The 26,281-nt window shown below is 45.7% G+C and overlaps 1 protein-coding gene across 2 annotated transcripts in view; it reads left to right on the forward strand.

Annotated features, from left to right (window-relative positions):
- The window catches only part of fgf14 (fibroblast growth factor 14), a 93,716-nt gene that overhangs the window by 40,908 nt on the left and 26,527 nt on the right, over window positions 1-26,281 (forward strand). Inside the window, exon 1 of one of the 2 annotated variants that reach the window (XM_034561592.1) lies at window positions 22,265-22,457. The exons of the other annotated variant lie outside the window; for it this stretch is intronic. Within the exon in view, the coding sequence (XP_034417483.1) occupies window positions 22,265-22,457 (193 nt within the window). Of the gene's footprint in view, window positions 1-22,264; window positions 22,458-26,281 lie in introns of those variants that run through there. 2 annotated transcript variants of the gene reach the window in all.

Genomic DNA, 26,281 nt, shown 5'->3' on the forward strand with positions numbered 1-26,281 from the left:
TGTGTCTTGTCACCATAACAACAATCACTTTTTTCTTCAATGACCATTCTTATCTTCTTTTATTTCTATGGCTGGATTAGATATCGTTGGAGATATATTCTTACAAATAGTCATACTAGTCATATTATAAAAATAATAGTCACAATAGTCCAAAAAACATCTAGCTGCTTGTACCATTACATAAAAGTGCACACAGGAGAGAAACCCTTGAGTTGTGTTTTTGTCCTAAAGCAAGCGTGAAGAGACAACATGAGAGTTCATGGAGGATGGAGACCAGTTAGCTGCTCAGTTTGTGGTAAACATGTGTTCAGAAACATGAGAAGCTCAAGGAGCATCCATTCCTTTTCCTTTATCTGTTGATTCCAGTGATTGCACTTTACTTGTTATGCTGTTTCATATTGTACTTTCTTCATCTTGAATGCCGAGCAACTCATTTCCCCTCGGGATGAATTAATATTCTTTTGTTGAAATGAACTGAATTGGATTCTAAAGTTACAGAAGATTCGGGTTAGTCAAAACTTCTTTTGTTTCATGCGCCACTCAGCAACTTTCACAGAGGACTGATCGGGCTGCTCTCTTCATACCTCCATGTGTGTGAGCCAAGCAATTGTGTAGCAATTGCACAGAAGTGTGAATGAAGTCGCCTTCTCAGCCACCGTTGGACTACATAGGACACACACACTGTAAACCCCTCGTCTACAGTCTTTTTGTTCCATTCAGAGTGCTGGCAGTTTGTGGACTGTCATGTTATATGGCTTGCGCCTTGCAGTGTGCATGGGTAAATGAGAGGCATTGTACAGCGCTTTGTCTTGCTTCGGTTGAAAAGCGCTATGTGAATGCATCTATTTGTCATTTTGTGTTTGCTGAAGGGAGCTCTCCCCTTTTGAAAAGGCTCACGGTGGTGTACACTGGGGGTGCCGTCCCTGGTGCTGAACTCCACTGAATCTATCTTTCAAGTTCATATCTCGTACGTTCATATCGTGTGTCTTTTGCAGACTTATAACTTTGGAGTTCATGCCATGCGAAGAACATCAAGATGTTAAAAGGCTTAAAAACTGCCTTTGAGTGCATTATTAATACATTTTGGAGTTCTAGAGTTTGGGTCCGTGGCTTTGTCATGTTATATTCCCATCAAAGGCAGAAGTGAGAGTGCAGTTTAGCCGTACGGGGCTTTGCTGACAGTCGAGAGAGACGTTGCTTGGTCTGGTTGTCATTTATCAAGCCTCTCTTGATTACTATTTGAAACCAGCAGCTCCGTGCTTCATTACACCCCTCCGTGCACCATCGGAAGAGAATGCTGTGTGGCCAGCGGCCATTGCTGTCAGATCAGAGAAAAAAGCTTTTTGGTCTACTTTTTAAAAGTTACTTTGAGAGTGACTTACATAAACGCATTCTCTACATTATATATATACTATACACTACCGTTCAAAAGTTTGGGGTCACTTAGAAATGTCCTTATTTTTCAAAGAAAAGCACTGTTTTTTTCAATGAAGATAACATTAAATGAATCAGAAATACATTCTATACATTGTTAATGTGGTAAATGACTATTCTAGGTGGAAACGTCTGTTTTTTAATTAAATATCTACATAGGTGTATAGAGGCCCATTTCCAGCAACTATCACTCCAGTGTTCTAATGGTACATTGTGTTCTTAGAAGACTAATGGATGGTTAGAAAACCATTGTGTAATTGTGTTAGCACAGTTGAAAACAGTTATGCTAGTGAGAGAAGCTATACTGCTGCAAATGGAGCATTCTTTGATCAAAGCAAAGTTTGAAGAACAAAATTAATATTTCAAATAAAAATCATTATTGCTAACCTTGTCAATGTCTTGACTATATTTTCTATTCATTTTGAAACTCATTTGATAAATAAAAGTGTGAGTTTTCATGGAAAACACGAAATTGTCTGGGTGACCCCAAACTTCTGAACGGTAGTGTGTATATTCAGCACTGGTCAGAAAGGCCCCATCATAGAACACTCCAGTCCACTCCGCCTTTGATTTACTCACAGACGATGTCCCAAGGCCTGGATGACACAACCGTAGACATCTAACAGTGCGTTTATTTGTTTGTGCACACGTTGTTGGTTTTATGTTATGATTGTATGTCACGTACGCTAAGGGATAAAGGGCCGTTAGCAGTGAATCATGAGGCAGTAAAGAGGCAGAACGTCCCCGATCTCTATACTGCGACCACAATGGACACATGTTCTCAGCCTGAAACGTGGTCACATTGTCCTGAGCACACGGAGTGTGTAGAGCTTGATTATTTTTCTTTCTATTAGTCAAAGTATGATTATTGTAGACTGTTACCAATTACTCATTATAATTGGTAACAGTGCAGATGAAGTGATAAAGCGATAGATACTGATGAAGAGATAAGAGACCAAGAGCACCCTGGGAGAGGACATCATGAGTAGGAGGCATGCGGGCCTCTCAGGAGCGTGCCTGCAGGTTCTTTATTCACTTGATTACGCAGCCTTTGATTCCATACGCTCTTATTGAACGTGGCTTCAGTGCAGCCCCATGATATGTGCCATGGACATGAATTTAGAATGTGCACTATTTCATGTGTTGCTCTGTTTGTCTTTGCGGTGTCTAAATGTAGCCCCCTGAGGAGCAACACGTCCTCCCCCGTTTAGAAAGTTCTCCTCCTCGATCAACGGCCCCACGTGTGTCGACGGGGCACTTTGTCAGAAAGCTGTGCTCAGGTGGAGGACATATGGAGTTGGATATGAGATGCTCGTAGATCACAGCAGCAGTTATTGGCTGTGCGCCCTCTACCAGCCCAACGTCCCATCCTTGTGCACCTACACTCGTTGGCTCGCTCTTGTCTTTTTCACTTCAGATTAAGTGAATGATTAACATTTGTAGTAATCTTGTGCAGGTTATCATGCCTTCCACACCAGAGCTTCAGAACAAATGTATTATTTATTATTTATTTTGTCATAAATTATTATTATTGTTGTTATTATTATTATTATTATAATTGTACTATCAGTGGTAGGGATTATTGATTGATGAGTATTTTTCGGAGAATGAAACGTCCTGCTAATCGATACAAGAAACACAAAGCCTGTGTTTTACATAATTATCGACCTCGCTGGCTATGGATTAAATGTGTGTTTGAGTGTCCTCTCAATTACAGACATGCTTTGAGGTTACGTCTCGGCCCTCGTGCTTGTGGGAAAAGGGAGGAGATGTTGGAACTATTGCAATCAATCAAAAAACTATTCAGCATCTGCTCTACTTCTTCAACTCTGAAGTAAACTCCAGGATATCACCGGTCCTCCGATGTCTACAGTTCACAGATCTGAGTTCAACATGAACTGTTTAGCGAGTTACTTCTCAAAGTAGGCTGTTTGCAATCGAGGGGGGGGGGGGGGGGGGGGGGGGGGGGTAGATAAAGTGTTTTGAAAGCCGAGGCTTGCTCTTAACTGCCCCGATTCTGTCTCCGGTGATTTACACCACCGGGTAGAGGCTTTTAACACAAAAGGACTGGGGTGATGTATACATGATGAATTACCTACCGGTTATGAGATAACACACGTCAAAATGGTGATGTTACCTCACAATGCTTGCCCGGCAGTCACGCACACACACACACACACACACACACACACACACACACACACACACACACACAGGAGACAATGGTTCATGTTTTTCTCACGCCAAACGGGAAAGTGACGACAGGGCATTAAAAAGAGATCAGAGGTTGTTTGTTGATTGCAGACGAACCGGCGCAATTTTGCTCTGCGTGGACTGAGGGTGTTAATGCATCAGAGAGCTGAAAAAACAAACAAACAAGCCTATTACGTGTTGGGTAGAAGTGGCCTATTTGTTGCCCTCAAGTGACCCCTGTAATTTCTCTCTCCCTCCATCTCACGTATGGATCCAGCTTTCTCATCTCTTCCTCTGACCTCTTAAATGTGTCTTTTCCTTCATCGTGCATAAGTGACCTCTCTTACATCAACATATTTGAATTGTTTGTCTTTTTTTTTGCCTCGCAGTGCTTTTAGAGGAGCAAAGGGAGGAGGCTGAGCGGAGTGGACCGGCCTCAGGATTCACAGTCCACCGCGATGCCCGAGCCCGCTCTCATTGACAGCCCCCCCCCCCCCTCTAACGCTAACCCCCCCCTCCCCTGTCCACCTCCAGACTCATCACCTTCCAGCACGGAGGGTGTCATGAATATTCAACAAAGTGTCCGCTGTGTATTACTATGCAGCAAAGATCAATGCGTGGCCCTCCCTGCATATGTGGACACACACTCTCGCCTCTCTTGCTCCTGTAGCGGCCAGTGTGCGTTGAACCTTCCTGATACTTCACTGTAGTGTGTGAAGTGTAGCGATGGAGACGAGAAATGATGAGTGAAGTGAGAAGGAAGCGTGTTCCCTGAGAGGGACTCTATCCCCCATCGGGAACCTCGCTGTTCGGCTTTGTTTTGGGGTTTTTTTCTCAGTAGAAATGCTGGTGGTACAAAAAAAAAAGGCTCACCCATTGAACAAGCTAAAAATGAAACATTTGGAAAGCTCCAAAGATGAACTCCCCCCCCCCCCCCCCCCCCCTCTCTCCCCCTTCTGTGCAACGTGCCAAACAAATATTGAGTTTATGCGTTTGGGCTCACTCTCTAATTGGCAGCAGACCTCGACTGTGACACTGTAGAACAAATAATCTCATTCCAATTCGGTGTCCCTCCAATCATTCACTTCCACCGCTGTAAAATGATGGGAGCATAATTGGCCTTATATATTTTGTTTAGCTGTTGGTAATTGCCTCAGAGCGTGACACGCAGTAAAGGCTGGATGCAAGGCAAACGGGTACCGAAGGCACCCTGGAGCACAAAATACACTCTCGCCAGCGGTTTCCCCACATGGAGTGGGTGGTAGTGGAAAGAGTCGGACAGACGGGAACCGTGTGAGTCTAGGGGCCTAGTGTGTGTGTGTGTGTGTGTGTGTGTGTTTGTGTGTGTGCTCACATGTGTCATAAAGATGTATCGGCCAGGTTTGGGTCGGGGTAGAGAGTCTGCTGCGTGTGAGGGGGCGAATTGGAGCATGTGTGTGTGTGTGTGTGTGTGTGTGTGTGTGTGTGAGTGTGTGTGTGTGTGTGTGTGTGTGTGTGAGCGCTTGTCCCCAATGTGCATATTTTGCTTGTGTACACACATGCGTATATATGTGTGGGAGCGGGAGGCGTACCGGTGGGTGTGCACGGCCGAGTGATTCAGCACTTCGTGGACAAGATTCATGTTTTATGTGTATGGGCTCCCATAAATTACATGTCCTTTTTTTTAACTTCTTCTTTTTCTGCTGCTGCAGCACAGCAATGCTCTCTCTCTCTCTCTCTCTCTCTCTCCCTCCACGCCTTCCCATTTTCTTCCCTCTCTTTGGCCTCTCTGTTTCTTTGTTTTTGTCACAGACTTATAAAACTTATGGTGCCAATATATTTCCAAGCATGTGACCCCATGACGAAGTGCCCAGGGGTGCTGCTCAAAAGAAACCACAGTGCGGAAGAGAGACTTGACTCGGTGTGTTTACCTGCGCACCGTGTGCAGGCTTGTGACAAGCCAGGGAACTCACCCGAGTGCACTTCGGGGAGCTTCCTGTGTGTTACTTAGCAACGGTGTGCTTGCACTGCAGAGTCTGTCTTAGTTTTCTCAAGGAGCCTCTGCCTATATGTCCCCCTTGCAAACGGGGTGCTGGAGAGGGAGACTCGAGTTGACCTCTCAATGTGGTGAATCAACAGCTGTGTGAAGACCTCTTCGGTCCAGAGCGAGGAGGTTGGCCAAAGACTGCATATAAGAAGTGGACGTAGTCGTCGTGACATCACTAATTGGTTTGTGCACTGACGCTTCGAAGCCTCGAGTTCGGCGTTTCGGCTTTGGCCATCTTGGATTTTTTTTGCAACCAGTGAACGGAAGTGACCATTTTTTAAATGCGGGGTAGTAACTTACAAATATATGGCTCTGGAAGCGATAGCAACCTGTCAATCACCTTGTAGCCCCGCCCTAAAGCATCCCCTGCTTTCTGGTCTGTTTGACTCTAAATGGACCATCATTTACTAAATGAACATCACGCTGTATTGAAGAAGACTTGAAACTAGAGATTGAGACCATACACTCATGTTTACAATGTTTACTGAGGGAATAAATCAAGAGAGAAGTAGAGTCATTTTCTGATAAACAACCAGACTTCTTCTTCAGGTAGTCAGCCCCTGCTGGTGAGTAGAGGAAATGCAGGTTCAGCACTGGCTTCACTTTTCAGGACCGGAGGTTGCCACCTGAACTGACTGTAGACCTGGTTTCTGGGACAAGCTGCCAATCAAGTAAAGACTCCATGCTGTTTGAAGCTGCGTGCAGCGTCTACGGGTATATTTCTGCATGTGTGTCCTATTAGTGGCACATCTTGCTATTGCCCGTCAATTGGTCTGTCAGTCAGTCAGTCCAACCATCCATCTCACATTTGTCCAGAGCTGAATATTTAATCTGCCACAGCCCATGAATTTTTGCGGTTTATGTCACAACAGATTAATACTGATGCGTTGGTGCCTCCTCCTCCAGCGTCATGAGAGCTGTGAGGCTGAACTAAAAACTGTAAAGTTGAGTCCATAAAACCAAAAGTGAGCTGGAAGCCGCTAAAACAATCTGTAGAGATTAGGGAACTGCTGGGTAAAGTGATCATTCTCACGGTTTGTCGCTATAGGCCAACCCTATATTACGTGTAGTTTTAAAAAAATAATATTAATCATGAAACAGATCAGTGCAGTTTTAAGGCTAACTTTTGCCCCCGCTTTCCACGTGCTTGTGTCCTTATGAAGCTACTTAAGCAAAATGTTTGATGATATTTATCTTTACCTTACTAAGTGTTTTTCAACCTAACGTTAAATTGTTTATTGTCCACCACCTGATGCGCTGTTAACAGGTCGTGGTCGTTTCACGTATTTCAGGGAGCTCACGAGACATTTGAGACATTCTTCGCCACCGCGAATAAGAGCGAGAGGATTCTTTACAGCGATTAGAGGTTTGCAGTCTGATCAGTGATCCCATCAGGACAAGAGTAATACTCTGTTCTCGCCAAGCAGAAATAAGCAGAATCCCATCACTGAAAGCCGCACTGAGGACAAACACAGTGTTATCCTCCTGCGAGCAGATGCATTTATGCATGCTAACAATTGCAATTGATCCTCGGCAAAAAAATAAAAACCCCAGCCTGTTCGCCGTTAGCCTGCGGAGAGAAAGGACCTCTCTATAAGACGCAGGAGTTAAACCAATCTAATTCAAGCTTGTTGATGGGAAAGGAGCAGCGTTTCCCTGAGCAGAAAGTGACCACGCGTCGGGGGTGGGGGTGGGAGGGGCTGATGGAGAGGGCAATGTGTCGTGTGTGTGTGTGTGTGTGTGTGTGTGTGTGTGTGTGTGTGTGTGTGTGTGTGTGTGAGTGCAGACATTTGTGTGCACCCGTACTTCAAATGCGTCTCACTTATCCCGGGAGCTCCCCTTTGTTTGAGAATGCTGCTATTTTTAGAGGCCGTGTCGAAAGGTCAACTCCTCCATCGGCCGGAAAAAACAGCGAAACGACGGTTCAACAGGAGCAAGCGAGCGTCCTCTGGGAAATGGACACCGCTTTGCCTCAGTCACCTGCTGCGTGCTTTGCCTCGCCCTAACGAGGCCTGTGCGGCGGTGACACTGGGCGGTGTTCTTTTGTGACAGTGGAACAGGCCTTTTCCTCAGATTAATCAATCATTAATCTTTTTGTCTGAAGTTATCGTCACGCACACTACATGTCCCCAAAATGATGCCCAACTTCAAATCGTTTTAAGCCCCCCCCCCCCCCCACACACACAGACACACACGCGCACACACACACACACACACACACACGCACGCACACACACACACACACACACACACACACACACACACACACACACACACACACACACACACACACACACACACACACACACACACCATGACGGCCTGAACCCTGTGTGAAAGGTTGTGGTTCTCTTCTTAGTACATCTCATTCTTTTCCACATCTGCCGTATATATACTGTATGTATGTTTCAACAGCTGATATTTTCTACTATGTATATATATATATATGTATACATTCTGCTTTTTTTGTTTTTTGTTGCAATATTATTCCCCTTGCACGTCCAACAGAAAATATGTGTTTATTACTGAAAGTCCTACATCGACATTTTTGCTCCAAGTACAGTATCGTAAAGTAGTAAGTATATAAGTACATTTTTATCAGCTAAACAAAATATATATTTAAAAAATGCTTTCTTTGCACAATATCACCTTTGATATTTTTAGATATTTTATAATTGGATATTTCTGGAAGTGTGTTGCATTCACAATGGAAAAGAAAATGACACCATATCTCTTGTAGTAATTAAGAAAAGATATAAATTATGACAAAAGATCTCGCAAATTTGAGAAAGGTTAAGGCAGCTTAGTCCTCCGAGGTGGACAAATGATGTTGGTCTCTCTGTGCAGCCAGATCTCGTAGATTATGAGGTCTTTTGTGACAGGTCACGTAATTCTGGATCTTTTCTTCTATTTACGAGAAAGCAACTCCATCCATCCATCCATCCATTTTCAATAAAGCAACTCATACATATAAAATCATTTTCTTTTCTTTTGGAGATTCTGGATGTATTAGATTATTATTGTTGATGCACTGAAGCATTTCAATGGTGTAGTAGGGTTCTGAGGTGGAGCTGATATGAACTACTTTACATACTCGTGGGTTGTTTAATCTCAAGCTTCAGTCTTCAAAAACTGATATTACGTTTTGCACATAGAATGTGTAAATAATAACAGTCGCTGTCAGAAATCTGCCTTGCCTTAAAATATATACTTCCTCTGGAATGTAGTGAAAGGATTAAGTGGTAAAAAAGGGAAATACTCTACTAAGTACATCACTTGAGTAAACGTACTTAGTTAGTTACCACCCTCTTTTCTTTGTGTACTCCATTGTGACCAACATGAGCTGAGGAGCTCCGCTTCCTTTCTAAACAAATAAAATCACGACCACCTCTCGGGGAAACAAAGTTGTGTCCCGATGTTTGCTACCCTTAACAAAAATGACTTCAGGTCAGCGGGCCGCGCGGCGTTCCCGTGAGGTCGGAAAACGTGTCGGACTTCAACACCGTCAAGCAGTCCTCTCCTCCGCCAAGGCCTCGGTCTGCCGTGTCCCGAGGCGCCATAGAGGAGGTGAGTGAGCTTCGGCGGTACAGTGGAGTCCAGCATCGCCGTGCACGTTGCAGGCGCGTTGTTTGTCCTTCCAAATTTCTTACCTCTCAAAAATCGAGTCCCACCGCGTCAACAGTCCGTTTCACGTCGGGAGAAACAGACTAAAGCTTTTTCTTTATTTCTTTTAAAAAGAAAATGTTTTCTATTTACCTTGAAATGGTTTAACTTCCCTCTCCCCCTCCTTCCCACCACGTGTAGCCCAGTCAGAAAGACCCGGGCCCGGCATCTCACTTACACGCCGGCTAATTATAGTCCACGGTAATTACAAATGTGTCATTTCTTATTAGGCCCTTAACAGCGGACGTGCAAATGAAACACTCGGGCTGACAGTTGCCTTCAAGAAATATATATATAATATTCTTTTACCACACACTTATACTTGAGTAAAATTTAAAAAAAAGACAAAAAAACAGCTTAAAGCTGCTCATCACTCTATTTTTTATAAAAGCTACATTTCTGTCATTATTATTCCATTATCTTGATTTGCATATATGTTAATTATGCCCTGGGGGGCACAAACAGAAAGCAAATCATGTGGGCTTTGATGTTTGCCCTGCCTGCTTTTCTCTCCTGAGTCTTCTTTCCCGTCCGACCTGCTCGACTTTACTGCCGTCCTCTACCGAGACCTTTGACCCGTGGCACAGCCACAGACTGCAGGATACGAGGTCTCAGCATTTGTCCACGAAAGTGAGATTATCTGTTGTAATTCTGGCCGTCTTTGGTCATCTGGCAGTGATGATCCCCTCCCCCGTACGAATTAGCAGTGCCAGCGCGGTCCTATGGCACTGCACCACCGACTGCTATTGGAAGCCGTGTGCCCTAAGGCTCTGATCTATACATCCCAGTGCCCCATGTGCCTCCATTGCGTAATACACGGAAAGAAAAACAAATGTCTCTTTTTTTTCCCCCATAGGTTTGACCTTTTTTATTCTATTCCTCTCTCTCTCTCTCTCGATCTCATCATCTCATTAAAACACATGCACATACACTCACACACACAAATATATATATGCATCAAATAACAGTTGCCAATAAGGGATCAGTGAGTCTTTTACAGCACGGCGAAACCACCTATCACATTGCTGACTCGAGCAGGGGTCACGTCTCCACACGGAGGTCAGCGCTGCTTCCATCGTGTTGTCACAACCTCTCATTGGTGGACTGCTCGATGGATAGATCGCCAACCTGACGGAGGCCGGGCGACGTCATTATAGGGACGCACATGCATCCGACCCGCAGCATCTGTGATGTCGCCTGTTCTTTTGGCCACTTGAGGGCATCTCGGCTGTCTTAAGACAAAGAGTGGTTTTTGTTTTTGTGTTTCTTGTGAATTGCTCCAGTTGAGCCTCGTGCTTCGATGTAGCCGGTTATCTAACTGCAGCAGGAGATGCTACATCTAAATATAGCAGTTAGAGGCGGGACAACAGGACCAACATGACAGACTTGTTACTTCCCCAGAAATCTCCTCTGTTTAATTCACTGGGTCGTTTCACACCGTGTGTATCGCAGGTCATGGGGGTTTCATTTGGTGCAAGGTCTTTGTACACAACTTTACAAGACTTGTCCCCTTCGTCTCATCAGAAAACACTTTTTAGAATGAAGCTAAAGAGTGTGTTCTCTGTGCAGATCAGTTTTCCTCCTTGATCAACACTGTAATCCTGCAGCAGGCTCCTGCCGAGCTCTGTGCTGCTCTCTAGTGGCCGAAGAGCGGTAAAGCAAATGACAGCTTTAAAGCAATGTAAGCATGGCAGGAGGGTCAACATCGCCCCAACAGGGTCTGCGCTAGGGCTGCTTTATATACAAGTGCGTCTTATTTATGTACAATTTCTTTTTAAAAATTAGCAGGTGCGGCCTATAGATAGGTGCGCTCTATAGTCCCGAATTTACAGGTACCTGTTACCTGTGCATTTTCTGGCACAGTTCTGTTGATTAAAGGGTTGGAAATGAATGCTTTTTTGTTTTTTTATCCGATTCATCGATTAATCGAACAAATAATCGACAGATTAATCGATTATTCAAATAATCGTTAGTTGCAGCCCTAGTCTGCACTTTCATTCTCATTTGAAAACAGCAGGCAAGGTTAGAAAAGCAGACTATTCCGATTACGTGACACATCCCAAAGGCCGTAGCAGCGCTCTGCCGCGCCACAACAGGTGGAATAATTGATGCGCTTGTATTTCGTGTTTGTCTGACATTGATAATTAAGCGTCTGCATGATGTATTATACGGTGGGCAACAACATCAGCCGGTGAGTTGCTCTTCTTTTGTGTTGGTGCAACGGGCTCCACACTCATCTGATGATTGATTTATAGCGAACTTGTTGGAGCCACATTGTTACTATTGCCTGTCAGAATGTCACAGAATCCCAGTGAGTTCATTTGCCGGGCTGACAAGTACTAATTAACTTAGAGCATAAACTGGAAACAACACTTTACGTTCAATTTTAGTATCAACAACCGCTGATTTATTTCCATAGTAACCCAAAGATAAAATAACGTAGCTTATTATATAACTAAACTTGTTGAATATAACTTGTATGCACACATAACCACATAGTATGAATATATGAGAGTACCTCAGAGCCTCTATGTGTGATGTATGGTACTTGTAAATGTGTGCCATACACACATGGTGGTTGGGTTCAGCTGACACACTTAAAGGGGACACATCATGCTTATGTTCAGGTTCCTATTGTTTGTATTAGACACTTAGAACATGTTCACATGCTTTGATGTTCAATAAAAAAAATGATGTTTCTCTTACTGAATACACCTGTAATCACCCTCCGCCTGAAACGCTCCGTTATTCAATTCAATTCAGTTTTTTTTACATAGCCCAATATCACAAATTACAAATTTGCCTCAGAGGGCTTTACAATCTGTACACATACGACATCCCTGACCTTTGACCTCACATCGGATCAGGAAAAACTCCCCAAAAATAACCTTTGACAGGGAAAAAAGGGAAGAAACCTTCAGGAGAGCAACAGAGGAGGATCCCTCTCCCCGGATGGACAGAAGCAATAGATGTCATGTGTACAGAATGAACAGCATTTACAAAGTTACATAAACACATTACATGAATATGACAATGTATGAATGGAACTCCAATCCATGAAACAGAAGGAGGTAGAGAGGAGGGGGGGCGGGGCATCAGCAGGGCCAACGCGGGAGGCCGGCTCACCAGCATCAGACACCTCCAGGTCCAATGGACCCTATGAGACGTGAAGTCACAACGACTCCGGGGAGGAAGCAGAGTTAATAAGGTGCAATGGAGAGATGTAAATTCATCCATAAGGAGAGAGTGAAGAGGAAAAAGGTGCTCAGTGTATCCTAAAACATCCCCCAGCAGCCTATAAGCCTATAGCAGCATATCAAGGGGCTGGACCAGGGCAAACCTGATTCAGCGGGTCGTCTTACTTCACAGTTTGTGGGTTGGAAATCAATCCAGATACACACATGTTTGTAAGTACGTTTAATTATAAGTCCCCTTTAACTTTTATCCACACCATATCGATCGGTCTTAATATTACGTAGAAGCTCAAAAATCCAGGCATATAATAATTGTTTGTGTTTGTTTTGACATTAAATATACACCCATCTGAGAGGTTGTGCATGTCAACAGGGACGGCACAGCGCTTCGTCTTCTCAGGAGGAAATAAATGACACTAATGTTGAAGAAAAACACACATGGATACAGCACAGTGACACACTGGTGTAATTAGTGGGACCAAATGAATGATCGGTACAGGAGTCTAATAAATACACACCCACCTGTCTGGGAAATACGTTCTAATTTAAAATGGCAGTTATTTATATTTTCTAAATGGAAAAGTGGTGTGGGATTTCTGAAACCTCTTGACAAGAGTTGGATTCTGGGAGACGGCGTGTGAAGTGACATTTGATCCGTGGCTGCGGTAATGGCCGTCTGAGTGCGCGCTAATGTCCGCCGGTTAATGGCCGCTGTCATACTAGAGTATTAACCCCGTCACTTCAGACTAATCGCTGGTCGTTGCTCCCACCTTCACCTCTGTTAGCTCCCACACACACACACACACACACACACACACACACACACACGCAAACATCACATTATATCTGTCCAGGGTCTCATCTGTTTTGGTTTCTTCTCAGTGCCATCAGGGTCACGGTGGCCCAAAGTTATGGCGCTAACCGTCATTAGCCGGTGGGGGTGGGGTGGGGGGGGGGGCACTTCCAGACATCATTAGTCCCTTATTGTCTCTCGGGGGAAACTTTATTGCTGTTCTCAATCAGAGGGGGCGGAGGTCCCATTCACACACTGTCTCATTTGAGATCAGTGGTGCATATCATATGAGCACACTTTAATGGACCTCGAGGAAGGAAACAAGGGCGATGTGGACACACGCTTATTAGGCATAACTTTTCATGGAGGTGTCATTATTTGGGGGTTATGGTTTCATTAACAAGAGGACATTTGTCATGTTGTCAGAAAGAAAGTTTATGATTCATATCCAAAGCCTGGTTACTAGGTCCATTTATTTCCCCAGCGAGGCAGGTCATACATCTAAACGCTCCATTAGGCAATATCTTTGAATCAAATGTACTCTTTCCTTTAATGGAAAAATTAGTATTGCTAGTATTAATTGAAAAAGAACAACCAAAAACCGTGCGGGTGCACCTTTGTGTTATTCCAGTTGTTGTAGTTATTGCTGAATTCACGTTTCACGAAGTCTCGGGAGTCTCGTTGTCCTCAGAGCAAACGTGAGATGAGGAAGAAGTTGATCTTGAGATTAATTTACTTCAATCCGACATAATCATGAGAGGGCTATCGGTCTTCTCATCTGACGCAAGGCAAGAAAGTGAACGTCAAACTATTCCTTTATGGTCTGCACTTGAACTGTCATTTCTTAGTCTGGGCCGGGTGGCATCCTCAGGTTCTGAAAAGTGAAGCGAATGTGGAAGTGCCTTCAACCTGCATTCTTTCTAATGGCCATCAGGGGGCAACTCTACCAGAGCCGTATACATTGGGGGTGTAAATTGACCAATCAAGGTTAAATAATGTAGGAAACTGTTTCTATACAAAACTCAAATGGGTATACTGTGTGCACTGTGTGTGTGTGTGTGTGTGTGTGTGTGTGTGTGTGTGTGTGTGTGTGTGTGTGTGTGTGTGTGTGTGCGTGCTTCTGATTGTAGGAATGGATTTCCTGTATCCAAAAGGGATTAATTCCATCTATCTTAGTGGTCTCTTCCTCGATTTGGGGTTTAAGAAGAGGACGACCTGCTTATGTGTTGGTGAAGCGTGTGTGGTAATGTGACAGGAGTGTGTGGGAGCTGTCGTTAGCGGGGATGCTATCAAACGTAGGCAGGGCCGCCTGATGGACCCGTGGGCGTCTCACACCTGCATTCACACCAGGTATAATCTGTGGACTGCAGCTTGACACTGAGCCGGTTTAGGGCCAAAGATCAGTGCCTTCTCCCGTTTATGTATCTGTAGAGAGATGAAACTGAGAAAATACCCTTAACATTGTCTTAAGATATTTGAAGGTAACCTGAGTTGCGCTGTGCGTTTGCAAGCTTGTTTGTTGCAGACGCAACCAATCTGATATCACCCCCATATCACAGCCTATCCACAACCGGCCTGACCCGACATCACCCTCATTACTGTTCTATTAAGCCCCTCCAGCACCTGCATCACAACCGTATTAATATTAATGTGCTAACCTATACACTCTATGCATTTGCAAGTGGACACACACACACAAAATAAATTAAAATGTGTTTGCTTGCCTACACAGCCACTCGCCAACACATTTGCTCAGTGCGAAGTGAACAATAAAGTGCACACACACACACACATACATGCACACACCCATACACACTTTGGTGTCAGCCTTCAGCTCCAGAGGCTGGTCTTGCCAGAGGGGGATTTGGACTAATTGATATTCTCCCGAACTGCCCAGGGCTTCTCCAAGGAACCTCACTCTGCAGTGCTGCTGACGCGGCACATTCCATCACTGCTGCAGACTTAAAATAGGATCAAAGGATGGAGCGGAGAGAGAGAGAGAGAGAGAGAGAGAGAGAGACAGAGAGAGAGACAGAGAGAGGAATGTGTGTGAGCTGCACATTGACTCCTCAATGAGTTCTGTTGTTTTGCCTCTGCCCCCCCCCCCCCCCCCCCCTCCTTATATTTGTATCTTTTCTCACATTAAGCGTTCTTAAACAACATTGTTTTGCTTCACCCCAAATTCTGCACTTTTTAATTTATTTATTTTGCGAATCAAACCATTATTCTCCAGTTAACCAATCCCCACTGGCGAGGGGCCACAGGGCTGTATTTAATTACTGCCACTCAAACCCAATTTATGCTCCTCCTCTTGCCCGTAATCAGGTTTCCTTTAAATGTGGAAAAGTCTAAGTCGATGCGGCAAAAAAGAAGAGAAAAAAAGCCCCCATAAATCTTTTTCTTTTTTTTGGATATCAATTGACCTTTCTTTCCAATGTTATCCTCGTCAAGAAGTCTTAATTAAGCGGTTCCCATTGGCCTTATCGCCATGGAAACTGACAATTCAATCAAGAGACCCACAATTTAACATTACGTCCCCCTCCCGCCCCGACTGGAAAAGAAGCTCACCCTCCTCTCACTTGCAGGGGTCTATACAGGTCGAGCGTTTTCTACTGCAAAGAAGCCGGGAACACAAGCGTTATCCAAGCTATTTGTGAGCGGAGCTCGCTGTGTTTCATTAAAGTCCCTGTTGGAGGGCTCCACACCTCGGGCCTAGCTCTAATCTCCTCCCTGGAGGGGGGGGGGGGGGGGGGGGGGGGGGGGGGGGGAACAACTGAGGGACATTTTCTAACATATTCTCACCCGACAACGCGATTTACATTGAAAATACACGTGAAATGATGAGCCAGCGGTTTAAAGAGACTTGATGCGTCGGCTCCTGCGGTTGTTCTCAACTGAATCTCTCCAGGGTTATGTTTTTTCCCCCCCCCTATCCTTTTCAAATCTATTATTCATTGACAGTGCAGCAGGAGGCGTCGTGTTGGCCATAAAGTAACACTTAAGGATTGTTTCTCAGTTGATCACTACCAGCGAGCTCATTCATTCTTTGCGTGTCATCAGACTGTCGCAGGAAATAGCGCAAGGTAACAACTCAGGAGCAGTAATGTATAAGGCACCTCCCTTAATGTCACAAGTCCTGGATCTAAAAATCTTTCACTTGTTTATTAAATATAGAATGCTATGCTTTTCCAGCCAACATCCGTAGGAGATGGGTGCTTTTCCAGTGCTGCGGAACAGTTTGGCCTTAAAGCAGGTCCTTAAATTCATCCTTTCCTGCACGGCCTCAATGTATTTCATACATATATCGGCTATTGATTGGCATGGGTTTTGCTCTTAGGAAAATAATCAAGCAAAAGATTCGGTGTATTCAATGCCCCCACCATTCCATCAAATATTGTTTGTGGATAATTTCCCCAAAATTCAGACTTTTGGATATCAACCATAGACGCCACACATTCACCTTGATGCCTTGAGTTGTCGTTTCGGCTGTCGCCATCTTGGCTTTTTGCAACCATTGAATGGAAGTGACCATATTTGGACACCAGAGGAGTGACGTTGAGACGCGGTATACAGATCTGGTAGCTGTAGAGACCTGTCAGTCACAAGGTAGCCCCGCCCATAAAGCATACTCTGCTTTATGCTGGGGCCACATGCAATTCTAGGGGCACCAAATTATTAAGCACAACTACATATTTCATACCTCAGGAAGTAGAAAGGCCGTCCCACTATTCAAGAGGTCGGTTTGATCCCCGGCCCCCTCTTTTGAAGTGTCCTTGGACAAGATGCTGAACCCCAACTTGCTGTTTGTGCCTGTGAATGGCTCCTGAGGAACAGGTGGTGTGAAGAAGGAACATTATGACACAGCTTCTCAGGGCGCTCTGTGACACCAGGTTCAATGAAGTAAAAGTCACACCATTACTTATACAACATGAGGGTTACGCCCCTAGGCCACGGTCAAACAAACCAAAGTGCTGCGTTCAAAGAAGAAGTTACCCCTCCTGAAGGGTCAGCTCCTGATTAAGACCTTCACCCTCAGTGTGGTGTGCGGTTGATCTTAAGAGAGCGGGCAGGTCTGCTCCGTATTTCTTTTATAAAACTCCAGATCAACTTAGCTCTATTTTCCCATTACATGACACTACTATATATGTTACCATTACCGTGGCCCCTACGAGAGTCTCTGCCACCAGAGTATTCGAGTGTGTGTTGATGGGTGAATGTTGTAAAGCACTTCGGGTGGTCGCCGAGACTATAAAGGCACTATATGAATAAATGCAGTACATTTACCACACGCATATATGGTTCTCCTTTGTATTGCCACAGATAGGGAGGCCAGGCTTTATTTAACAGGGGCACTTGGCCATACATGCATATGTGCATACATGCATATACCATGGCATGTGATATACATGACCTGTCTGGCACACCTCCAGGGCCTCACCACCGCGCACTCTTCATTTGTGACCGTTTAACAAAAGCTCTCCATCTTCATTTCCCCTTTACGAGCTCTTGATGAACACTCGTCTATCTCAGCTCTCTGATTAGCTCAAACTATCAGACTCATCATAACAAATGAGAGACACACACACACACACACTCACACACACACAGACACACACGTGCGTGCGTGGGCGTGCGCTGCGGTATACTCTCGGCCCATGAGCAAGCTCGCGACGCTTTTACAGCTTCAAATGGACTCGAGATGTTCAATGATTAAACATGCTTTTTACTCATTTGAGATGAATAAAAAGCATTACTCATCTCAAATGAAATGAACTCTCTGACTTTGATAATGCAAAGTAATATGATTCCAGCAACTTCAACAGAAGTGCTGAGTCCCACTCACTGTTTTGTTGTTTTGTTGTTTTTTTTCCCCATCATGATGGGTGATAAAAGAACATGGCCCTGAGGCAAAGTAATAGCAATAATCAAATAGCTTGTTTATCCCGGTTCCACTGGGCGACATTTGCTCTCGCTCGGCAGCAGGACATCTGACTAAGGGTAATGCAATTTCCTCAGAGGAGATTGGATTAAAATGTTCCGACCCGATGAGGCCTTGGCCTCGCGAGTCTGCATCAGATTCCGCTTTGCTGAAGCTTTAGGTCTCCCGCGTTTTACCAAACATATACAGGTCAACTTCTGAATCTGAATATTATGGTGCGTGGTGTTCTTTCATGTGTCGAGAATGTATTGATAACTAGAAAAGTAGATCGTGCACATGCGCTGTTCGCATGTGCGCGTCTTCTGCAGCCGGCTAATTTCTTGCAAATTAGATCCCGGGGGCAACATTTAGTCCGCTTTCGTTTAGTCTCGGATGAAAAAATGTCCAAGTGCGTTAATCAAACTGCCTTTCTCTGTGACCCAACTTAAAGGATGGAGTGTTTAAAATGTCCGCGGACAGATTAAGGTGAACCGCTCGGGGCAGACTGTCAGTTCGCCCTAACCGCGTTAGGTTCTATAGGTGGGGCAGTATAAATACGGGCATTACAAATCCTAGGGAAAAAAGGCTTAGAGGGGCTGTTGGAATGGGACGGCCATGGACTCTCATTCGTTTACATGCAGGAGGAAAAAAAATGTAGGTATGTGCGCCCTTGTTTTGCTTCACGGATGAGTGTTTCTTAGGTGCTTGAGGTTCTTTTTTGAAAGCATTCTCGTGCCTTCAAGTGTTTAACTTTGCTCCCGCAGCATGTGCAGTGGTGAGACTTGTTCATATGTATGGCTGTGCTGTCTGTGGAGAGCTTGTCAGACCGGCCATGAGTTCACCCTCATGCCGTGTGAGTGGCAAAGGTAAAAGCCACATGCAAAGCCTCTCCTCTCCTCTACTGCCTCTCCTCTCATCTCCTTCCTCTCCTTCCTATGCTCTCCTCTCCTCTCCTCTCATCTCGTTCCTCTCCTTCCTATGCTCTCCTCTCCTCTCCTCTCCTCTCCTTCCTCTCCTTCCTATGCTCTCCTCTCCTCTCCTCTCCTCTCCTCTCCTCTCCTCTCCTCTCCTTCCTCTCCTCTCCAGCGATCCCAGATTCTAAATCCAGCTCAATGTGTGCTGTTTTTGGTCTTTTACTCACACACCAGTGCTAATGTACGCAGGTGTTGAAAGGAAATATGAGATAATAATGCTGCTTTCAGCGAGAACTCTGATCAAAATTCAATTAGTAACACTGTGTAACTCTTTAGTCTCAGGTCTCTTTGTCTCTCATTTGTTAAGCTTGTGATTTGCCACAATTTCCTGTTTCAAGCTGCAGTTGGCCAAGTCATGCCTCAAATATGACTCAAATGTTATCAACAGTATCCAGTACAGCAATAAAGTGGTTTAGTAGCAGTATAATCCTCATCCTGCTGCTTAATTTATGCTAAACCTTCAGTATACTATTCCTTATTTTGCCTGGAAGCTGCCAGTAGCCCGCCTGTGATCTCGATATAGAAAAGCCCCCCCCCCCCGAGATGCAGAAGCTCGAGGCTGTCTGCAGGCTTGTTGTGGCTGAGGGGACCATTGTTGAGCTGACAGTGTCAGCTGCTGGCTGGAGCCTTAACTGCAGTGTCTCCTGCGGCTTCTGCAGAGACAACGCAAAGTCTGTGCGTGCATTCCACAGACAGTTGGGGGGGGGGGGGGGGGGGGATCATATATCCCCCTTCAAGTGAAATTGATAAGGCATATTTATTTGTCATTCTGTGGTCGCAGCAGACCGTATATTCAGTATTCATTTGCTTCTCTCTTTTTTAAATGACATCTACTCTTTTTGATCCTTCCTGTAATGAAAACGAGTGGTCCCTCCATAGCTGTGGAGCTCAACCTGTACCCTATACTCACGCGTCCCTGAGGCCGACAGTCGGATAGCAACAAGTGCGTCTGGCCTGCGGAACAGAACGAGCGCACACTAATGGCGCAACGCAACGCTGCAGTCTCCGCATATGAGCCCCGAATGTTTCATTACAACCACAAACGGCAGATGGCCCTCTTGAGTTTTAATTCCTGTGGCTGGGATTAAGAATGAGACGATATAAACCTCCCCAAACAAGAACAACAAGAAATAAGATCAAATAAAAAAGAGGTCTCAGTTAAGTTGACTTTTTATCGTGTGGCAACCGACTCGTCCGATTCGTCTCATAAATAGAGGACTAATTTGGAGTGGAGCAGGAAGCGGATCTCCCATGTTGCATTGTGGTGTGTTCAAGTTGAAGGAAACGTTTTCCCCTCCATCGTTTGCGCTGGTGCTGAAATTAGCGGCGCTGTCCGCGGTGCTGAAACCGCACACAAGATGGAGCGCGCAGCCCGGAGGGCTCGCATTACACCCCCCCCCCCTCCCCCCCCCCCCCCCCCCCCCACCCCACCCCACCCACCACCCACCACCACACACACACACAAAGTGTTGTAATCTACTTTCTTTTTATTATTGCAGATGTAACTGAAACTGTGAGATGAAATGCGATCTTCCCTGTCTTTTGTGTTATCGTTTCAGTTATTTGGCAACAATACAAATAAATAAAAGTAATTCCGAGCATCTGCCTCGTTTCAAAGCAAATGTCATGTCACCATCCAACGTTTAGCGTCAATACCAAGGCTGCTCAGTCCCCCTTCGAGCAGGTGGGGGGGGGGGGGTCGCTTTAAAAAGGGGGGAGTGTGAGCGGGGGAGGGCATCCTCTCCACTCAGACGTACTAACGGGTGGTTAGGACTTGTTGATGGGAAGGATGTGTTGATCTGGGGGGTACACAGACTGACTCGCAGCTTCCTGTGGTTTTTTTCCTTCTTCTTTTGAGCGTGGGAAAATAAATTGTGCCGTACATCAGTGACGCTGCCTCCCTCATTCACTTTACTCGCCGATCGCCGTGCATGCATCTCCACACGCCGTGGGCTCGAGGAGGATCCACTGGGTCGACAGAGGCTGCTTGGGGGGGGGGGGGTGGATTAAGTTTATGTATTTGTATGCAGCGTGTCACACAATGCAGACGTCATCTCCACAGGATTTAGATCAGCTTTGGCGATGTTTAGTTTTTTCCTCCTTGGCTCCTATCGCGCCCTGTTGCGAGTGTGGAATACAGTGAGGACGTCTATGTTTTTTGAGGACGTTATCCGGGCAGATGGAATACAAGTTTGCGTTCATCTGAGCCTCTACTGCATCGATTTATAACTCCCACCACGGTTGCGTAATTTTTTCTTCTTCATTCCCCCCCCCCAATCTCCTAAATGCGTGATCCGTCACCAAAGGGTCGCTGTCGCGGTTCTCCTCTCGCAAACTTGGGGAGTTCGTTCCGCCCCCGCGGCGGCGCCGCCGAGCCTGCGCTCGAGCGGTGATCTTTGCACACATTGGAGGCGCCTGCGTCCGCTCGATTTGCTGGCGGCGCACATGCACAGGCTGTCCCCGCGCTGCGATACCCAAACGGAGACTTCTGCTAGAGCAACCTCGTCTGGGAGGAGGAGGAGGAGGAGGAGGAGGAGAAAAACGGGGGGCGAAAAGAAGGGGAAAGAGTGGGTGAAATGTGCCGCGAGGACGCCGCAGACGGCATCGGACATTAAAAGGAGGCGACGCCACCGAACATGTCACAGACAATGAGCAAAAACACCACCGTGCAGGTATGAATACCCCTCTGAGGTCTCGTTGCGCGTTGAGTTGGGCATAGCTCTTCATCAAGACTATGGCTGTTGATGCATGCGGAATTACGCATGAACTGAGCTCCTTTTTTTTCTTTCTTTTTTTCCCTCTCCATCATGTCCAAGAATATTTCGAGTGATGGTGAAAGCTGTTTTAATATTACCATGTAGTATTTTGGACAAAAAAAGAAAACCAGCTGCTCAAAAAAAACCCATATCTGACATTTCACACCACGGAACGGACCACTTAGCCGCCACCATGGGACTGTGACCCGGGCTTCGAGCTCCGGGAGGCGGCTAGTTTGTGGTAGTCTGTGCGCTCCGCGCGCGGACAGGACCCGAGCGGTTGTGACCATTTTTGATTTTTTGTTCTTGAGCCATGGCCGCTGCCATCGCGAGTGGGCTGATCAGGCAGAAGAGGCAGGCACGGGAGCAGCATCTAGAGCGGCCGGCCACCAACCGACGGAGGAAGAGCCCCAACAAGAACAAGGGTCTCTGCAATGGGAACCTGGTCGACATCTTCTCTAAAGTGCGCATCTTCGGCCTCAGGAAACGGAGACTACGGAGACAAGGTGTGACGGGGAACTTAAGTGTGCTTTGTTTTGGCGCAGAGCCTGTACAAAAAAAAAAAAAAAAAAACATCTGCATACGTTCAACAACCACTGGTTGATGGCTCCTATCGGGCCTTTAACAAGCATAGCTGTGGCTCCTATGTCGTTAAAGTATACGAAGGTGATAGTGGGTGATTTATTACTGCTTACATCAACTTGACACATTGCGCCTCCGTGCGTAAAAAGTTAAATCGAGGGAGAGAGAGAGAGCGCGCTGTGTTGAACAACATGCCGGTGTTTTGACAGCTGACCGGCTCCCGACACCAAACTCTTTTTTAAAGATCGTTATAAAGCAGGTGCGTGATTTTCTGAACGGCTCGGCACGCGGGCGCGTCACTAAAGCCCGAAAAGCCAGCTCATTCTGCAGGTATAAGAAAGAGAGAGAGAGAGAGAGAGAGAGAGAAAGAGAGAGAGAGAAAAAAGGTACAAATGTCCTGCAGAATGGAGTTCACGCGCCTTCCAAACATAACTCTAATGTGGCAACCTGGAGGTCGACCAGTATTTCACTACTGAACCAGTGCCAACTGCGAGGATACGTGTTCTCTCTCTCTCTCTCACACACAAAGCAATGACTCCAAAAAGAAATGACTGCAATCATTCCCCCTTGTTCATTGTTCATCACCATCATTCATTGTGTTATTGAATGATGGAAAGGGACGGTGCACATGCTGCTCTTGGAATCGTCAGGTATCACACCTGTTGCACCACCCTGTACTCCAACTAATTGAACGGCGCGTTGCACAATTTTATTGCAAACTGGCTTCCAAAAAGCACGACCCAGAGAAGCAGTCCCACTGGAGTGGAATTAAAAAATGAAAGAGGGGAACGCTGCTGTTCAAAAGGAGTTTATCGTGTTCCGACTCTCGAAGCTCTCATCGGAACACGGAGTCGCTTTCACGCGCTGTTGTTCGTGATTAGAGGCCCGAATGGGAACGCACTCCGTTAACTTCACCCACTCGGGTGTGAGAATTAGGAACATCTCCACCAAGTGATATCAGGCGTCGCTGATACCCCCCCCCCCCCCTTCTTCTCTCCCTTCCTCTTGTTTTAATCACCGTATAGGCACACAGCTCGGGAACATTCTGATTTCTCGTTTGGGGCGTTTTTGGCATAATCCCCCCCCCATCAGAACAACTTTTTGTTCTCGCGATCAAAAAGTCGGTTGTGTCACGTGTGTTGTCGCGGTGAGGCAGGCCGTCTGGTCTCGGTCTCCCAGGGGAGAAAGGGAGGCACCGGGCTCGCCCTTCTTTGGCATCCATGCCTCTGCAGAGAACGGGGCCCGACCCACCGAGACTGTGACCGTGTTGTGGACGCAGAAGCTTCCGGATCAGCGTGAGATCCGCCAGGCTGAGGGGAGCGCAGGTGTCTGAGACTCGATCACCATGTATTCCCTTCGGTTTTGAGTATTGATCTCGTGAGACACTTGATCAGCTATTGTTACGGGCTGCTGTAGATTGGATCTGACACACGTGGTGTTATTGAACGTATACGGCATTTTTGGTCAAATCAATATATGTTCACTATCCTCATCTTCTAAATGCTATTACGACAGTAATAAAAAGCAGAGCTCCCATAGATCTACAACACAACATAAGTGCATTCTTGATAGCAGATGGGGAGCCAGTGATCACATCGCTTTTGAAGGCATTAGTATCCTGTTACTCTCCAACCCGGTAAATGAGCCTCGGTCGCACCCAGCTGGCTCGCCCGTAATCCCGGCGCTCTGGCTCCTGATTATCTCACCAGATTAGACCCACGTATCATTAGATCACGTTACACAGATCACACCGCGAGATTAGCCCCGAGATGTGCACTGAATAAAGTCAGTCAGCCGCCAGAGCTGTCCGCGTGCACTTTGAGTTACTGCTGAGATGTCAGTGATGTAATGGATGGAATTGGAATGAGGGGTGGCGTTGTTTTTCTCTCTGCCGGATGTCCCTTTTATCCCGTCAACAGAAGCAACATGGAGGGGGTTCTCCCCCTCCCGTTCTCCCCCCCCCTTTACGGGCTGGAAAAGCCCATCTTCCATTCCAGAAACATCCAAAGTGGGTCAGGCAGGGCTGACAGCAGACTACAACTGCTGCTGCAGTTTGATCGTGTGTATGTGTGTGCATGCATGTGTGTGTGTGTTTGTGTTTCCTTATACTTAGTGCTGTTTGCTTTGCTCTGAGCTGAATTTGTGTCTTTGCATACATACACACACACATACACGCACACACACACACACACACACATGCTCATACACACACACGCACACAGCAGAATGACACAACAGAAAATCAACAGGAACGCAGCCGCTGGAAAGCCACTTTGGAAATGAAAAGACAACAAAAATTAAATAATAAAATCACAACTTTTCTGTGACGGTTAAATTTATATGTATGCAGAGAGGACTTCTGCTGCAGAGCGACCCAAATTGAGATCTTACGGTTCCGATGCTTGTTGTTGTCTAAGGAAACCCCCCTGCTGCTGCTGCTGCTGCTGCGGCTGCCACCACTCGGTTTCCCTAGAAACAACGAAAGAAAGCCATGTAGAAAACACACAGTGCTTCTGTTGTAAAAAGCAACTACCCACCCAAAAAAAAACCAACAAGAACACCACCAGTCCAACCGTTCTGCAGTAGAGGCCGGAGGTTATGAGCAGCACTGTTGTTTTACCACTTGAAGTCCCTTCACAGAGAGAAAGAAAGAACAGTGAGACGAGGGAAAAGAAAGGAAGAGAATGGAGACGAGAAGACGATGACTCAGGGACCTTCTCGATGTAGCGATGTTCCACAGGGACGTCCTCAAAGCAGTCCTTTTTTACAAGTGCACGCACCGTATCCGGCTGGTCTGGCCGACCTGAAAGCGCCGTTCCATTCTAAAAGACAAAACAACCAAACACTTCAAGCCTTTGCCTCTGACCTTTCTAACCTCCCTTCCCTCATATTCCCCCTTGGCGTAGCGGATGACGAGTCAATTCTTTTTCACTTCGCTCAGTCGTTAATATACGGAGCACAATAATAATAAATGGCCTTAAATCCATTGGAAACATGTTATCAATGGGTGTCGAGTGAGTTTGACCTTCAACGTCACTCTAATGTATTCACCGGCATACATGATTGTCTGGTGTGGAACCGTCGCCAGTGAATAACAGTCATAATGGTATTCGATTCAATTCATTACATATTCATTTAAACACACACTAAATATGTGAACAACATATTACTGGAACTTATTTCACACGTTCTTTTCAAATGTGTTGTTTTTATCCCATTTGATCAATTACACACACACACACACATGCACGCACACACACACACACACACACACACACACACACACACACACAGGGAGTATGAACACATTCAGCAACCAGTATTGCGGTTTTAATTATTACATATTCCTCCCGTGCGCCGCACATTGTTTAAATGCTGTTGATAATAGTCATTAATCGATCGCAAAAGGTTTGCACAACTTTGTGTGCGTCCGCACAAGAGTGTTGGCTCGAGGCAATTGTGTAGTCTTAGAAAATCCATGTGAAATAGTTTGTGTGGATCTCGTGCTTTCTCCCCACTGAGAGAAATACTCGCCCTATCCCTTTGCTGGATTGAAAGGGATACGTGCGTGGCCTTGAGGTTATATAACGTAGGATATCGGGTTGCATTTCTACATTATTAATTACCACATTTAGTCATTTTCATTGATGATGATATCCCACTGTCCTTTGTGGCTGAAAGAGAGAGGAATAATAACACAAGAGAGGTTGAGAGTGATACAATAAAGGAACTATAGGGCATTTTCATT

Source organism: Cyclopterus lumpus, chromosome 21, assembly GCF_009769545.1.
Source record: "Cyclopterus lumpus isolate fCycLum1 chromosome 21, fCycLum1.pri, whole genome shotgun sequence".
Classification (NCBI taxonomy): domain Eukaryota; kingdom Metazoa; phylum Chordata; class Actinopteri; order Perciformes; family Cyclopteridae; genus Cyclopterus; species Cyclopterus lumpus.